Below are 17,708 nucleotides of genomic sequence, written 5' to 3' on the forward strand. Positions count from 1 at the left end.
CAAAAACACTGGTTATGGTCCTTTAACGCTTACATGGTAAAACATTTTACACATTTACTTTATATTATAGTTATATATAAGATTTATTATTGTAACATGTCACGCCTAAAAGACCACATCATGTAATGAAATAATGCAACAATGTAATAAAAACACCTGGCAGCGTAGATTTCAGTTCAATTTATTGAATTGTATTACCCCTGCATGTATTTCCACGTTACAAAAGTAGAGGACAGTGATCAGCACTCGTTGAAATACCTAGTGCGTCTTCCATGTTTTTTGTAAGGAATGAAAACAAACAATGCAAAATTACATGTTTCTGGTACCCCCCCGAGTTTTATTCTAATGGTATGAAAATGAAAGAACGGGACAGTGATCATGAGGACACAGGGAGGAAAATAATTAGACATCCAAAACATGGAGTCTAGTTTTAAGTTAATACAATTGAAGTCCAAAATGATGTTACTCACTTGAGCACGGTGCTGGTAATTATCTTTAAGAGAAGCAGGGCCACCAAGGTACCAACATGTACAGAGAAGACTTATCAACTCAAACAAAAAGGTTTTTTTATTTTTTTATAAAGAACAATTTTCAAGAATGAGTTAGTGAACCAACATTTTTGCGAGCCAATTTAAATCAATGTATCACCACTCCTTCCTATTCATGTTGTGGAGAAAATACTGCAATTACAACTTTTTGCTCAGTTGCAATAAAAAAATAATAATAATTTGAGAGCCAATTTAGAGTCTTAACACATGGTTTCCTGCCCGTGTGCAGGGGAAATACTACGGTGACTTCACCCTCAGCTTGCAACAATTCTGCTGAGTTCATCACATTTGGCTGAAATGGCCTGAAGCGTGGGTGCGTCTACATTAGTGCAGCAAATTAAGAAATCCAATTAAATTTAGCTATGCACAGTAGAAATATTAGGGTCAGTTCAGCCATTAATTCTAGTTTTAAGTCAAGAAGATGACTGCTTTTATTTCCACCAATTTAGAATATAAAGAATCCCAAAACTTTTTACCCAAATCCCCACCTTTTCTTTTTTTATTTTTTTAAACAGTTGCCCTTTTTAACTAATTTTCCCTCCCACCCGTCAGCACTCCTGACTCCACAGGTCGGAGTGCACACACACAGACAAAGACGTCTTAACACCTGATGACAAAAACAGAATCACTCGTTCATAACGGCATTCGTCATAACCTCCTTTGTGGCCACTGATGCACAAGTTTACTACCTTTTATTTCAACTTGTGTCTTAATTTTCATAGCTCCAATCATCAGCTGGATTGTGTATGATACAACGGTTGTCATAACAGAACAGAACATATGGCTGGAGCTACAAAAAGTTGAATGAAGTTGTAATAAAAAGCTTTTTAGGGGGTTTACAGATTTGGGTCACAAAAGAGATCATGGAATGACTGTCAGGGACGTGATCAGGGACAAAAAACAGATAAAGAACAGAAAAGTGGAAACTTGTCATAAGAAATTAGAATGAGGTCCACAAACTTGCTCCTGGAGAACGATAGAGATGGTAAAGGAAAAACAAAAACACATCCCTGACAACTGTAAACAGCCATACTGATATTTAAGACATTGTAGACCGCCAACAAAAACACAGGACGACAAATCTGCACGCGAAAACAGACACACAACAAGTACGTGCAGTCTCACTCCGAATTATTCACATCCACACGAGTAACTACTTGGCTCCACACACACACACCACCACACACCACACACACACACACACACACACCACACACACACACACACACACACACACACACACACCACACACACACACACACCACACACACACACACACACACACACACACACAACACACACACACACACACACACACACACACACACACACACACACACACACACACTTTGGTTTCGCTTCAATGTAAATCCTGAAAATCTATTTCAAGGATGAAAAAATAAAAAGGGAACAAAAATCAACCTCCACTCATGAAGCAAAGTATTTTCTTTTTGTAATTGTAAACGACTAGTGTAAACAATGAATCATTTACAATTTTTTTTTCCTCAAAATGATTCCCAACAGCTCATATAGAGTGCCCTTGTGGGAAATGGATGGAGTTGCTGAAAACAATTCAAAGCCCTCTGATCGTCGTCACACACACACCGGGTCAAGACGATCAGCGCTTGAACAATTTCCAGAAACTCTTTCCCGTATAACTCAACTCTCTCTGGTACTTAAAACACAAAGAAAACAAGTATTGTGTACTTTTGAGGGGAAACAACTTTAAATCAAAGCTTTTGTCTTTGCTTTAAGTACCAGAGAAGGAAAGATTCAAGACACCATAAGAGCATCTATTTATAAAATAATAAAAAAAAACTTGGCTCTGCAAACCCACCCCAAAACCCCTTCACGTTACCCAGTGCTAAAGCCTCACGGTCCCGGCCCGCCCCTCTTCAAACTGCTTTAAGCAACATCAAAAATAAATCTTAAAAGCAAAAATACTTTCTTTTTTAGGTCTTTTTTTCTATCTTAAGTGATGCTCTGTAAAGGGGGGGACAAAAACAAAGAAGTCACAGCTGCCTGTTCAGAGATGCTACAATTTTGCTTTCAAAACACAGAGCCCACCCCTCCCATTGTTATTTTTTAATAACACACAGCTGTGCTGGGGGAAGAAAGGAAAAAGGTATCGCTGCTGCAGAAGGAAAACTTTCTAATTTTAGTTGTGGTTCAATTGAAGGTCAATGTGCTCCTTTATAGGCCGAGCAGGTTTCATCACCTCGTAGTCTATGACACCATTTCATATCCGGTACATCATTTCATAAAAGCAAAGCCTGAAGAGCAGTTTCTAATGCAACAGCAGCAATACAAATGTCAAGTTTGCTCAAGAGCTTGGCATTCAACCACTGTGCTAGAGAATATTCACATTGGCAACTAATACATTCACCAACTTCCATTTTGTCACGTTTGGGGTTTTTATATAAAAAAAAAAAACAGAAAAAAAACTAATTCCACCTTATATTTCCACACCATTTAACTGAATCTGAAGCATTCAAACTATAGTTTTGCACCAACTTCTACAAAAACAATGTATCCCTTGGACCCGTTGATACCTAATTGTGTATCAGCTTGGTAATGGCACGTTACTATCACAACTGTTCTGAACCAGCCTCGGATGCATTAGTACTTTGCTGTCGCAGCATGTGGGAGTGGAAACTTCTTTTTCATCTACCAGTTTCAGTGGCACATGGGTTTAGAGTATTCACCAGTCCAATATGATCATTTTGATGTAAAAGAACATCCAAACTAAAGCGGTGTGCGGGCAAACTCACCAGCAATGATCACAATGTAACAGCATGAGGCTGCTGTTCATCTCCCCAGCTGTTTTTGTGGTTGCAGGCTAACATCCATGAATCAGTATGGGGGCTTGTGTCTTTTGCCGTTTTATCGTATTAACGATGCTCATATTATCCATAGTAAAAAGGGAGAAACAGTCACGCAGTATTTAAATAAAGCTGCCCTTTTTTTTATTGCAATGTTCACATTAAAAATAAAACGTTCACATTCAGGATGGGTTTTTAGGAGTTTGAGCCGTGTTTCAACACATCTCTCAGCAGGAGAGTGTGTGCGATTGTTGTCTTTTTCCCTTGCATAACGGATGTTTAAATAAACTAGGGTTACTATTAAATTCACCATATTTGTGCTCGTACTCTGCTGCGTGACAGAAGACAGCAGGCTATGAATGGATGAGTGCACACGGCAGTAAGTAAGGCACTTTGTGACAACAACAGTGTAAGTGGACAAAACGATGGCTGGTGTTAAGTGCACCATTGTAACTTTAGCAAGAGACCAACCTCGCTGCGGATAATGAAAACCTTTCCCAAGAACGACCGGTTCAAAACAGCTTTGATAGACATTTGCTCTGCGGCCTGTGTTTCAACAGCAAGTGCTGTCTAACCAAGATAAATCCAACGAAACATGCTGAACTCATTTGCAGGATGCATGGTACATTCTGAATTTGGTGCAAAACAGTATAGTTTATCAATTAATAAAAAATAAAGAATGAGGCAGCTTTCTTTGAGGAACAGATAAGGGAAAAAAAAAAAAAAAAAAAAAAAAGGCCTTTAGATCCATTTAACAGGCTCTGAAATATAAATGTGTGAGAAATGTGAAACTTAAGAATTGCCTGAAGCTTGTGTGCAAGCGCTGATGTCTGTGCAAAAGCCCGGTGTGTCCTGGAGGGGAGAAGAAACTCAGGTTAGGAAGACGGGTCTTACATCTTTAATGAAGTTAAAATCTAAAAATGATCTCAAAGCATCTCACCGGTTTTAGGTGGTGTCCTGTTGGCGTCCAGGTGTCTCCTCAATCTCCTCCACATCACAGTCAGTGCCAGACGCGTGGAACTCGGCCACGTAGAGGCTCTTGTCGATGCTGCTGGGAATGGGCTTGATGTCGGTGACCAGCTGGTCTTCTATGGCCTTCAGGTTGAAGCGATCCTCCGATGTGATCAGGTTGATGGCCAAGCCAAGGTGACCAAACCTCCCTGAATGAGAGAAGAGCAAACAATACGTTCAATTCAACAATTCACTTTCTCCAACAATCATATTTATTTTATCTATTCTTAACCAAGACAGGCTTTTCAGATCCTGCGCCCAGAGATTATTATAGACAGACACCACTAGGGGAAGCTACAGACGCAAGATAGGTGAGTGGCATCACACATTGTAATCATGGACAACACCTCCCACCCCCTACACGACACTGGGGTCCCTGAGCAGCTCCTTCAGCAGCGGACTGATACCCCCCCCCCCCCGGTGTAGGAAGGAGAGGAACCGCAGGTCCTTCATCCCGGCCGCTGTCAGACTCTACAACACCTGCACTACCTGATAATGTTGTAGTTTCTGTTTATCATTTACTCCACACACTCTCTGTATATCTTTATTATCTGTACTTATAATTTTCCATTACAAGTACTTACTTTTTCAATAATATTTATGGTCACAGTTCAGAGTACTGCTAGCTAGTCAGTTGCAAAGTATGTGGGAGTGCCTTGTTAGCAGCTACATTACATTATAACGTGTGTTACAAAGTGACGTTTGTCACGGAAGTAAAGGCTGGACTACAATAGAGCGGTTTGGAGCAGCTTGTAAACAGCGTTTTCTGTTGGAGATGGTGAGTCCCTTTGGAGTGGACTTTGGGCTTTCTCACTTTGTTAGCCTATAACGTGCACAAAAATATATAACAAAGGAAAGGGGAAAAGCCAAAAAGCATAATATGAGCACTTTAATATAATGAAGCCGTGTACATTATTGAGGGCTAAACAACATACCTGATCTTCCAATACGATGGAGGTAAGTCTCCGCATTTTTGGGGAAGTCAAAGTTGATGACTACATTGACAGCCTGGATATCAATACCCCTGGTGAAGAGATCTATTAAGAGGACAATAGAACATTAAATGTAATCTCTGATAGCCACTGGGTAACTTTACATACAGTTTTAAATGTGCAAGCATACAACAGAAACTCACCAGTGCAGACCAGGTTTCTGCACAGTCCGTTCCTGAAGTCATGGAACACTCTGTTTCTGTATTCCTGAAAACAAACCCTTTGGCAATAAATATTTTTGTTCAAATCATATTTGAAATAATCATGTGGCAAAACAGTGGCCATCTGAAAATAGACAAAAGGGCATAGAGACAATATTTCGCTCAGTTGTTTCTTGTCCTTACCTGCATCATTTTAGCATGGATGTAGAAGCAAGAATAGCCCAGCTGAGTGATCTTCTTGGCCAAAAGCTCCACCCGCTGAGTGGAGTTACAGAAGATAATCGACTGGTTGATTTGAAGCTGTGACAGAGACAAAAAGAATGTTATGATCACTACATTAACATTGTGACCTTTGGTTTGATGCTAAATTAACCAATTTAATGTTGAAAGAGAAATTAGAACAGGTTGTTGGAGATGTTAAACTCCACCTTCTGGGATGCAACCATAACCTCATTTGTGTTTGTACCACTGCAATATTAGAAGAAGTGTCTTTATGACTGCAAGTGTGGCAAGTTAAAAAGCATGGACGGTGAATATAAAGTTAGTCAGTTACCCTGGAGAACAGTGTGTTGAGGCAGTGGACTTTTTGCCTCTCTGTGACGTAGGCGTAGTACTGAGTAATTCCCTTCAGAGTAAGCTCCTCCATCAGGTTTATCTCATAGGGTTTCTGAAGGTGCTTGGCCTACAGCAAGAACACATGGGAGAATAAATAGATTAGAGTGTGCATTTAAAAACTTAGACAGCAAGAATATACCTGAATTATTACAAACGTACAAGCATGAAGGATTTCCCTCAACTAATAAAATGTGTTTTTGTTTGGTATGTTTGTTTTGCAATACAGGAGTTTATAAGCTTTATTTAACTAAAATCAATTTGCATATGTAGTTTTTTAAAAAAAAATTTTTTTATTATTATTAGTCCTCAGTGGGGAAATTCCAATTTACACCCTGCGTACACACTTTTGTTAGTAATCACACACAGGCCTGAACTACACACACACGCTCAGGTCTTATAAATGCACTAATGGAGAGATGTCAGAGTGAGTGGGCTGCCAGCTGAACCAGCGCCCTGAGCGGTTGGGGGGGGTACGGTGCCTTGCTCAAGAGCACCTTTTGTTTGCATGACTGCATTCCAAAGGACATTGTAGAAGACTTTACAGAATCTAAACAATCAAATCCTGAAACTGTTGGCTGAATTGCTTTAGACAAAAGCAGCACTGGAAAAGTATTCAACACACAAACAAAAACACAGATCTGGGCACAGTGTGAGAACAGCTTGGTCTGCAGTGTGGGCCAAGTGGTGCCAAATGGCGCAGAGCCATCGGGCTGGCAGAGTGGTGCAGCAATTAGCCGATTACTCACCATGAACTTCTGCACGCTGATGGGGAAGGTTGCAGAGTAGAGCAGGATCTGCCTGTTCTTGGCCAGGAAGCTGATGATATCCTCGATGAGCACCACAAAATCCTGAGACAGCAGCTTATCCGCCTGAGAGGAAACAGACATGTTGCATGTATTAAGAAATCAATTTGATTAACATGAAATGACAGACTTGAGATGCCTTGACAATATATACTACTGATTATTATAAGCAGATTATAGTAGTTATGTTGATTTTTATTCATGTTTACCTCATCCATCACCATCATCTGGACTCTATCCACTTTTGCCACTCCCTTCTTTATCAAGTCCAGGATCCTACCAGGTGTGGCGATAACCACATGGACTGATGTGGAAAACATCGGGAAAAATTAGGTGAAACTTTGAAATATGATTATTATTACTATACATTTGTCCATTATTGTACCATTCACCTTGTTGAAGTGCAAATTATACACTCCATAAGCCAACATGCAGATTGGATTTACTCATTTGGGATATTTGGCATGAAGTTGATCAGTGAGATACACTGTGGCTTCTTACCAGTCTCATCCAGACGCATGATGTCATCTCGCAGGTTGGTGCCCCCGGTGGTGGCCATGACTTTGACTCCCCCCAGGTGTTTGCTGATCTGGATGGAGATCTGGCTTACCTGCAGTGCCAGCTCACGGGTGGGCACCATGACAAGTGCTAGGGCATAAAAATGTACACGTTAGAGAAGAAAGTGTAAAGTGTAAAACTAACATGACAAAACAGCTTACAAACTATAGAAAATACCACATTAGGAGGGACACCGAGGGTGTAGATAAGGTAGTAAGGGATGAGACAAGAGAGGACGTATGAAAAAAGAACAATGAGCATGATGACCAAAGGTACCAGAGTGAGGTTGAAGGTAAAGGATGGAGGATTACTGTATAAAAATACAGGCACCATCTTACCCTGTATATGGTCCTTTTTCAGGTCTATTCTCTCTAGCAGTGGAATGAGATAGGCTCCACTTTTCCCTGTTCCATTCTTAGCCCGAGCCAGAATATCCCGTCCAGACAGAGCGATGGGAATGCTCTCCTCCTGCAAGGACAGAAAAATATTATCTTTAGTCTCTCTCAGCACTAAGCTAGGGCCAAAAAAAGTTACTAAATTATTTTATCTGCAAGCCAAACTCCATAAAACTCTAGCCATGGGATATCCTGGCTGCCTAGTGGTTTGGACACATTACAAAAAACTGCAACATCCCTGGTTGATTCAACATGGGTCACAATCTGCCGTTTAATTATACAAAGAATAAGACTGTAGTTAAAGTAAAGATACTAAAGGTATGCAATGACATTAGGTTCATCTGGTTAGCAAATACAATTCGACAAAAAACAAACAAAACATACCTGGATAGGGGAAGGCTTCTCCCAACCCATCTCAAAGATGCCCATCAGGAGTTCTCTCTTGAGACAGTAATCTTCAAACTCATTCCCCTTAGTGGACGTCACATCCTACAGTAGATACAGAATGGTTAGGAATACTGTAGAAAACAAGTTTTAAGTTACAGTTAGATAAAACAAACAATTATCAAGTTTGACTCACTGAAGTTTTGACCCTGTTGTCTTTGGGAGGGAGCTTTAGGCTCTTTTTCCAGTCATCTCCAAACTTGATGCCTCCTCCGTCCTGAGCAGCACCACCCGCTATCTGGGGTGCACCCAAAGTCTTTCCTTGAGTTGTGGGTGCTTGCTGGACTGACGCTGGTTTAGTCTGTCCTCTGAGTTGCCCATTCTGCTTGTTCAGTCCCATGACAACTGGGCCAATGTTTTCTGTCCTGGCCGTTGCCATTTTTCCGGTTTTCTTTGCTTTTGTTTTTCTTCTTCAAAGTATTAGATTTTTGCCTCTTAGGTTTCTCTTTTTAAAAATTCTCTTCAAAAAGTAAAAAAGTTTAATAAAGCATTAACAAACAATATTTTCTATTCTTTTTAAGTCCAAAGCTTTTACAACAGAAGTCAATTTGTAGTATTTACATATACACATGTACGTGCAGTTCGGTCCCCTTCAACAACAGAGTGACTGACGTACAAGAACAAAAAACACGTTTTTACACAAGAGCTCTTCAAAATGAAGAGAAATCTGCATTCATATGCATGAATATACTTGCCCGCAATATAGAAAAATTATATGTGAACAAGTATCAAAGCGGTTCAAGTCCTGAAATAGAACAACTAAGGCAATCTGAACTTGGGGAACAGCCTCTTCAATATAATCTTGAATCAACGCTTGAACTTCTGTTTGTAAATTGAACAATATTTCCTCTTTCCACTTTGAGTCCATAGAGTTGCTCAATATCCCTGTCCTTGAAAAAAAGGATGTCCAACTTTGCACAAGTGTTTCCCCAAAATCATAGTCTGTAACGCTCTCCGTTTAGTTCCACGGTGTGGATATATGTCACTCCACCGTGTGAAAAAATTGAATTCACAAATACAAGGGGTTTTCTAGTCCAAAGCCCAAAAGCTTTCCACCCCTTTTGAGTCTCAGTGTGTGTGTTTCTTTTTCTTTCTCCTCCAGGTGTTCGACCCGCTCTCTCCGGACACCACAGGTCTTCAGGTCTGTGTGCGAGTGTGGCCGTGATCAACCCGCTGCCTCCTCAAAGTCAGCCAACAACTCAAACTTGTAACCTACAGAAAATCCAACCAAAAGGAATTGTGAGCAGTTGATTAATCCCTCTGGCAACCAACAGAAAACTTTAACACATCACATCAAAAAAAGATTGATATGGTTCTCAAAATTTATATCATGAATCTAATGTTAAGATCTTACAGTTGCGTAAATCAGACTACAAGTAATGCTCAAACTATTTTTATTATCAATTCATCTGCTGTTCTGCTGTCTATAAAAATGTCAGAAATTTGTCAAATTAATTTCCTAAAGCCCCGTCCAACACTGACAGCTAACCCGATTTGGTTTATGATCACAAAGAAAAAGAGCAAATCCTTTGGACTGAGAAGCTGGAACTGGGGTAATTTTCCTCAACACAGACTTCCTCCATTATGATAATAGTTACCATAATAGTTAGTTAATAATTATATGTTAATCACCTCATAATTTTAGATCTATACATAATTTAGTGGCTCCCAACCTTTTCAGCATGTGTTCCTTAAAAAAAGAAAAAAAAGAAATGTGACTTACCATTACATGTTGAACATATCTAAGTTGTAAACTGTTGGCCGATGAGAGGAGCTCCTTTCTCAGCTTGTTTGCTATAACTATGCTATAGGCCTATAAAGATAAATCAAAAATCAAGCTATGCAGCTACTATATTGTTAATTGTTGCACAACCCCCTCCGATTTTATCTTGAGTCCCTTTTGGGAATTTCGACCACAAGGTTGGGAACCAGTGACGAAAGTGATTTCATTTCAATAAATCACGTTTTGTTTCAGGTAACTTGTACATGTTTCTTGCCATTGCTGACATGTTACAGACTAACCGAGTATTGACACTCAGCAACATTAAACATAATTGGCTGCATTTTGAATAAACCTCGCTAGACCTCACAGCAGTGAAAGGCTTTAACAGCTAATTCGCTAAATGGTTTGGGTTAAGATCGCACAGGTGAACTTGCCAGGTGGAAATCGTCTGAGGCCGATTAGTAAAGACCAAACTGTCAGGACTTAAAGTAAGACTGACCTAACGGTACAGTAAAGACTCTAGGTCTGACAGAAATACATTCATTACAACAATTATATATCGATTATCAACAACTGCAAGTCGGTCAAAGCTGCAGATGCTCTGGCCATGCTAACGATTAATTTCCTTCTGGCTAACGTTAGTAGCTCAACGGTTCGTGTTTCGATTCTCATCAACGTTATTTTTTTTGAATTTCCAAACCTTTTCTGCCCAACACTTACCATGAATTAACGATAAAGTACGCAATGCATCTGTGAGGCTGTGATGGGTCTTCCTTTATGAATCAATAACTTAACGTTACCTTAATGCTGCGTCTCAGCTAAATTAACAGTAGCCCCGCCGGGCTAACGTTGCTAAGCCAGTGTTAGCTCTAAGCTATCCAACCACTACGCCGTGTCAACACTTGCGGACTCTTCATAAGCTTTTAACTAAGAAAAATGACTGTGTGTGAGTAACGTTTGGCAACTTTAACATTACATGTTGTTAAAGTTGTGTTCTTTTTTAATATTATCGTTAACCGGCATAATTAACAAGCTCGTTACCCGCAGGGCTAAATTAGCACTTGCTAATGTTTAGCTATTTGCTAGCCAGCTCACAACAACTCGAATGTTTTTTACGGAAATTAGACGGTTCAGTAGCACGCAAACCTACCTTAGTTTCTTTGATATTTTACAAGGGGTTCTCAGTGTGCGATTGATGAACTGCTTCCTTTACAATTCGCTTTATTAACTGATTTCTACTTGAAATAAATCGCCTCTATTGTGTTTCTTCTTGCTTTAAATCAACATGGTCGCCTTCTTCTTCGTCTTTTCTTCCTCGGTGTCTCTCTCCTGTTTATTACGTGTCACTCTACGACGCTACTGCCACCTGCTGTCACACGTGGTTACTGCATAAATTATATTGTACCATCTATAGACAGTGGTTTCAAGTGGCGCCTCCAGAGTATATTAGACATATTAAAAGGTAAACTAGACACTTTTTACACAGAAAACTTGAGTGTACCCACCTTGGCGTCCTTTCCTCCCTCGAGGAAGCCGGCACAGAACATGGAGGAGGTGATCCTGTTGGGGCAGGAGCGTTGGGAGGATGGGCAGATCCAGGCAGTGCAGGCCTTTCAGACACTATCTGGATCTCTCTCTGTCTCTCATTCTCTCTCTCTCACACACACACACACACAAAACAGAAACATTTTAATAAGTGTCATCGTCTGGACATCTGCAGTCACAGCATTCAAGTCATGAAATAATCTTTGGCCTGTGACAACTTCCAATGACTACTAGCTGGAACTACAATAACACTCACATTTACACCCTTAAACACAACTTTTTACTCCCAGATTTACAGGGTCTCTGGGTGGCTGCGCATCCAGATGCCAGACTCTGGGTGCCTGCAGGGGCACAGCTGCTGGGCAGGGCGATGGGCCAGACATACTCATCAATCTTTGCAGGCTTGGCAAGTTTGATCAGCAGGATGTCATTGTTGATGGTGTAACAGTCATACAATGGGTGGGGGATTATGACAGCAGGAGCAATGAACTGCTCAGGGCCATCCTTATAGTCGGTGTGGTGCTCACCCAGACACAGCTCAATATCCTCAACCCGGAGTAGCTGGGGTAAAAACAATGGCATTATAGGTCTAAATCAATTCTTAACTTACTTATAGCAGTGTGCAGCAGTGACGACTCAGCGGCCATTGATAAGGGCCCGCCACAGCAAGTGCCAGCTGTTGTTGAGTGTTTCCTGCACTCATAGCCATCTACTATCTTATAATCATAGCTGAGCGCAGCTGAGTAGGTGGCAGTAGGAGAGGAGAGAACACATACACGGTGTATAAAATAAGCAAAACACTGGCATGTTTTTTGAATCTCACTAAAATGCAAACCCGGGCCCGCTGCATCGAGGAGTAAACATCCACACATGGGCGCCCGCTCCACCAACTGAGCCATCCGGGCACCCAATATCTCTATTTTTACTCTCAAATCTATTTGAAGTGAAAAAAAACAACCTAACTCAAAGCATCGGTACCTACCAACACAAGTAAAGTGAGGAGCAACATAATGGCTGAGGTTTGGCTGTTTGCAGACAGGGAGGTACAGTATCTCATTTAACTCATAAAATTTAAAGTGCATTTATTCCCCCATGTCAGCACCATGGCCAGCTGATAATGAGGAGTGACCAATAGAAGATGCTGAAGGAGAAGAGGGAACTGGTGCTAGAAAAACATGAGAACTTTGATAACTTGACAAGAGCAACCACTTGGTGTAGAGTTATCATCAGGGATGGAAAATCTCAAGATGTGTTTTTATTTTATTCTGCCAGTTATGTTTGGGTTTGAAATGTGTTGTGATTTTGTTAGTGTATAGTAATAGTAGCAATTGCGTAATCGTGAAACCCAATTCAACACAATGTTATTACATAATACGTGCTAAAAATAACCTCAATTTATGAAATGGCTGATTTCATTTTTCTGAGAGGTTTATCAAGTGGCTGCACACACAACAGGCCGTGCACACAGAGAAGGCAGTCCTAGTTTATATGTCCAAAAGCCTCAAATAAGCACAGGAAATCCTTGCAGTTTTAAAATTGAAGCCAGACTTTATATATAACAGTGTTCAATATTTATTATTATCAAATAAGAATTAATTTACAATAAAGCTACTTTCATAACCCCCATCCACACTGCTGGTAAACACAAGGTGAAAGCCTCCTTATCAATATGTTGTAAACACGTGACAAACTGGCATAACCAGACTATATATTTTTAATTCAAATAATAATAATAATACACTGCATCTGGAATGTGTTTCCTGTGCAAGTAAGTCTTAATTCTGGTCAGTCTGTGCAATAACATAGGCAAAGCTTTTTTTTCATACACCTTCGCAGCACTTAAATTCAAGGCACAAACAGCTTCCGTTACTGACATACTATATCAGTTGAGAAATTTCTGCAAAGGCTGGTTACAGTGACGTTTCTATCATTTTATATTCTCAATGTGCATGGGATCTGGAACTTGAACATGTAAATGTTGGTAGAAAAATAATTAGTTATCATTTAGGATCATATTAAAGCTGGTAGAAAGTAAAAGTTTGTAGTGCTTCTTTTGATCATCGCTGCCTACAGAAAATGTTGTGCGGTCTAGGTTTAAAGTGCAGTGTCCCTAAGCTTCCTCTACTTTTACAGTTTGTTGCATCCTCAAACTTCTCCCTGACGCGATTACATTTATTGCATCTCTCTCACCACCTCATGTCACATTTCTTTTCATCCAAAAACAACAAAGTCCCACGAATGACAGATAAATCATCCTGATGGATTGCTACTCTGATAAGTGTCCTCCAGCTTCGGCCGCTTGCGAAGAGCAGACGGTGGGTTTTCTTGCTGAAAAATCTTCCTCATTTTCTCCACACAGATTTCTGCAGCGACCACTGTCTCCTTGGCGAGCTGTAAAAGGCTGAGGAATCCATGAGGCAGGTCCTCCACCACCGTCAGACTCACAGGCTGGCCCATGTCTCGCAACTTCTTGGCAAACATCACGGAGTCATCAAGCAAGGCATCCAGAGCAGAGGCCTGTGAGAACACATGAAGCAATCAGGAAACAAGGACCAGAAAAAATAAACTCTAATATACTGTTGTTCTGTATTGCAAAATTCTACCGGTACAGTGATACACCAATATCGGCCAGGCAGATTTAATACGCCAGTATCGGCCTGGCAGATTTAATACGCCAGTATCGGCCTGGCAGATTTAATACGCCAGTATCGGCCCGGCAGATTTAATACGCCAGTATCGGCCCGGCAGATTTAATACGCCAGTATCGGCCTGGCAGATTTAATACGCCAGTATCGGCCTGGCAGATTTAATACGCCAGTATCGGCCCGGCAGATTTAATACGCCAGTATCGGCCTGGCAGATTTAATACGCCAGTATCGGCCTGGCAGATTTAATACGCCAGTATCGGCCCGGCAGATTTATTGGTCTATCTTGTAGCAGATTCAACAAATAAGAAAACGAAGCTGACTTAGCGTGTGTGGGCATGAAACTGGACTAAAGCCACGCCGAATAAATTAATTGCCAACTATTTTGATAATTAATCAATTTGAGTCCTTTTTTATGAACAAGAATAGATAAAAGAAAAAAACAGTAAACTAAATATATTTGAGTTGTGGACAAAACAAGACATTTAAGGAAATCATCTTGGGCTTTGGAAAACAATGATCGCCATTTTTCAACATTTTAAAGAGCAACTAATCAATTAATCAACAATATTACAATGAAAATAATTGTTAGTTGCAGCTCTAAAGCTCGTAAACTGTAAGACGTTTTTAAATCATAGTGTGGAAAATCTTAAATAGACATGAAACTTGTTTGGGAAAGTAATCCAGTAAAAGTAAACTTTTAGCTGTCCACGTTTCAAGACATGGAAAAAGGACTTTGGACTCCTGGCTCAGCATTGCTGAGTCCTTGAAGCTCACGCTGTAGCCTTTGTTATTTGGCCTCCTTGTTTCTGTCTGTGCATTTGTTTGGTCCTGTGTGTCTTGTGTCCGTCTCTGTGTCTTTCTTTTTCTGAGTGTTTGTGTGTGTGTCTGTGTTTGTGTGTCTTGGTGGTGAGCCGCGAGCTCCGTTCCTGCTGTGTTTTGCTGTCTCCCCCCTTCCCGTCTTTCCTCTCTGTTTGTTTTTTTTTGGTCCTGGGATGTGTTCCTATGTCCCATGGTAGTGTTTGTTAGTTGTATAATAAAAATTTGATCACAAAAAAAATGACATGGTAAAAGCCAGTATTTAAAAAGTGTTTTCTAAGTGCAAATCTTAAAGCCTGATTCCAGATCTCAGAAGTGACGCCCACATCTCAGAGTTGTAGCTATTCAAACTCAATGAATTAGGTAAAGGAAAGGGCAACTAAAGAAGGACAACGGAGTCTGACTATCATGCTAACAATCAAGAACTTGTAGCTCTGCCTCAGCTTAAATTGCACACCACTGAAGATAAATTTAGTGTTGAAAGAAATTGTCCTCAGGGTGAAGATGAGGTTTTCCCAGGAAATATAAACTCTTCCACACTCAGGTCTCTTCCGTCTCTTACCACTATGTGTACAGGTGGCAGGCCTCTCAGCAGGTTGTTGGGAGCCAGGAGGGGCGACACAAACGGGTTCCTGATAATGGGACAGGAAGTTGGGCGGATAAAAGCCAGGCACTCAGAGCGCAGGGGCTCAAAGCCCTCTGGGTATTCTGTGAGACTTTCACAGTTTGTAGTGGGGGAGCAAGTGGATGTCATGCGAGCTTCGTTGCTCAGAGACCCTCTCGGCGTCGATGACAGGGAGCGTGCTCCTCCTGTAGTCCGCATGGGATCCAGAAAAGACTGGATCCAGTTGGAGGCTCCCTGGGTAAGATCACCGAGGAGGACAGCAGTGTCTCTACTGAAAGAGCTCCGACTGCCGCTTTCTACTACAGGCTGTGCCGTCTGAGATTCTGTACCTGGGAAGGAGATGATGCGACGTAAGCGAGGAATCAAATAAATCAGAAAGAGAAACGCAACATGAATGTGGCTCTTAAGGATGTAATCACGGCTTCTGTCTGAATGTTTTCTGTTCTCACTGTAGATGAGTCAAACAGATATTTAGATTTTTGTTGTCAGTCACAATGGCAAAGAGTAATTTACTGCTCGATTTGGTAGAGATAGTGAAATACTGGTGGCTAAAAACTAAATAAAAAAGGCATGAGCAGATTAAAACAACATCTACATAAGTGTCTCTTAAGAGAGCTAGGCAATATATTCAGAATATAACTTTCTCGTCCTATACAGTGTATACACAGTTCCCATGGCAGCAATACAGTATGCTGTATTTATTGGCTTTTCGGCACTGTGGTCAACAATCTTCCATTTTGTCCGTAAATATCATAACATAATATTTAATGCAGGCTTCAACAGTTTTAGAAATTCCAATGACAATATAACACATCACTTTCATAACCACATGATGCTAGTCAACATGCAAGAGTCTCATTATGAGGTAATGCTGGATAAAACAGAATAATATATGAACCAAATACACAAATCAGTCCATCTAGATTTTTTTTTCTTGTGCAAATGTAAAATGATTATCCTTTTTACTTGCAACAAGTTTTATCTTGCAAACAATAACATTTAGTACACAGGGTGGCTCTCCGGCATATTCTGTCCGACACCTGAGAAATGAGCGAGTAAAAGTTTAAAAGCGGCATCAAAACCTACTGATAGAATCTGCTACATTGTGTCACTAATCAAATTACTGGTTTGAGTCTTTCTACTCCAGGGAGTCAGATCTATGTTCAGAAAACGAACCGGTTATGCATTCTGTGTTGAAGGATTTAGAGAGCTCAGTGAAAGACTCCGGTATATCAGAGGCTCGAGTGTTTACAGTGGCAGTGACTAATATGAGGCTGACCAGCCAAACCAGTAAGACAACTAGGTGGTGCAAAAGTGATGCGCATATTACAGCCATGACTGATCCTGGGTTTCACACTGTACATGACAGCAGGTTGTTACATTTTCCCCTTCTTTTCCTCCAACATTATCCGTCTCTAGTACACGGCTTGGTTAAGTAGTTGATTTTGATTGGGAAATTCAGGCATTTTGTGTTAAATTTGTATAACAGATCATTGCCATGGTCAGAGTTCTCATCATTCACTGGCAGACCATTTTTAAATTATGCACAACCGCGCTAAAAGTTAACTGTCCTGACTGGAACACAGGCGTCATCAGCTGGTAACCTCTGTGTGAGCAGACGTGTCTTACAAAAATACATCCCTTAGCAATTCAGAGTTTTCTGTACCAGTGGTTAAACACTAACCATTACCATGTTAAATGACACACAAAGAGCACACTCACAGGCATTGTACACCCACATACCTGCATAAGCATTGATACACTTCCCGAGGACACCTAAAGGCAACAGCGGGTCGATGAGCGTGAGTAGGCGGGAGGGCGAGGCATCAGTTGTGAGCAAGGTGGCAGGGTAGGCAGCCATGATGCCGTCAGGGACTCGGATGCCGCTGGATATGGCCTTCATGGACACAGTGATGCAGAGGTTTCCTCCAGCGCTGTCACCTGCCAGACAAACCCGCTCCGCTGTGGAGCCTGGAAAACACACACACACAGACACAGACAC

At 40.9% G+C, this 17,708-nt stretch overlaps 2 protein-coding genes and 1 long non-coding RNA gene across 5 annotated transcripts in view; 1 reads left to right on the forward strand and 2 right to left on the reverse strand.

Moving 5' to 3' along the window:
- Nucleotides 1-220: 220 nt before the first annotated feature.
- On the forward strand, nucleotides 221-580 carry LOC116701510 (uncharacterized). Its single transcript, XR_004334928.1, has 2 exons — nucleotides 221-372; nucleotides 407-580. It is a non-coding gene; the product is annotated as an uncharacterized LOC116701510 (long non-coding RNA).
- Nucleotides 581-977: 397 nt separating this feature from the next.
- On the reverse strand, nucleotides 978-11,415 carry LOC116701509 (probable ATP-dependent RNA helicase ddx6). 3 transcript variants are annotated; one of them, XM_032535248.1, is made up of 14 exons: nucleotides 11,223-11,400; nucleotides 10,073-10,162; nucleotides 8,486-9,561; nucleotides 8,290-8,394; nucleotides 7,849-7,978; nucleotides 7,454-7,600; nucleotides 7,162-7,256; nucleotides 6,896-7,018; nucleotides 6,088-6,216; nucleotides 5,718-5,834; nucleotides 5,517-5,580; nucleotides 5,317-5,418; nucleotides 4,315-4,530; nucleotides 978-4,226 (listed from the first exon to the last, which is right to left on the reverse strand). In XM_032535248.1, exons 3-13 carry the CDS (start codon nucleotides 8,726-8,728, stop codon nucleotides 4,316-4,318), a joined length of 1,470 nt encoding a protein of 489 aa, XP_032391139.1. In that variant the 5' UTR covers nucleotides 8,729-9,561; nucleotides 10,073-10,162; nucleotides 11,223-11,400; the 3' UTR covers nucleotides 978-4,226; nucleotide 4,315. The 3 variants fall into 3 exon arrangements, with proteins under 3 accessions (XP_032391139.1, XP_032391137.1, XP_032391138.1); XM_032535246.1 differs by lacking the exon at nucleotides 10,073-10,162 and having other exon boundaries at nucleotides 11,223-11,415; XM_032535247.1 differs by lacking the exon at nucleotides 10,073-10,162 and having other exon boundaries at nucleotides 978-4,222; nucleotides 4,311-4,530; nucleotides 11,223-11,415.
- A 1,748-nt stretch (nucleotides 11,416-13,163) lies between these two features.
- The window catches only part of lipea (lipase, hormone-sensitive a), a 12,258-nt gene continuing 7,713 nt past the window's right edge, over nucleotides 13,164-17,708 (reverse strand). The window contains exons 9-11 of the mRNA XM_032535741.1: nucleotides 17,450-17,677; nucleotides 15,644-16,035; nucleotides 13,164-14,134 (exon numbers count right to left, since the gene is read on the reverse strand). Coding sequence (XP_032391632.1) covers nucleotides 13,868-14,134; nucleotides 15,644-16,035; nucleotides 17,450-17,677 — 887 coding nt within the window. The 3' untranslated portion in view covers nucleotides 13,164-13,867. The remainder of the gene's footprint in view (nucleotides 14,135-15,643; nucleotides 16,036-17,449; nucleotides 17,678-17,708) is intronic.

The sequence above is a fragment of the Etheostoma spectabile genome, chromosome 14 (genome assembly GCF_008692095.1).
Source record: "Etheostoma spectabile isolate EspeVRDwgs_2016 chromosome 14, UIUC_Espe_1.0, whole genome shotgun sequence".
NCBI classification, from domain to species: Eukaryota; Metazoa; Chordata; class Actinopteri; order Perciformes; family Percidae; genus Etheostoma; species Etheostoma spectabile.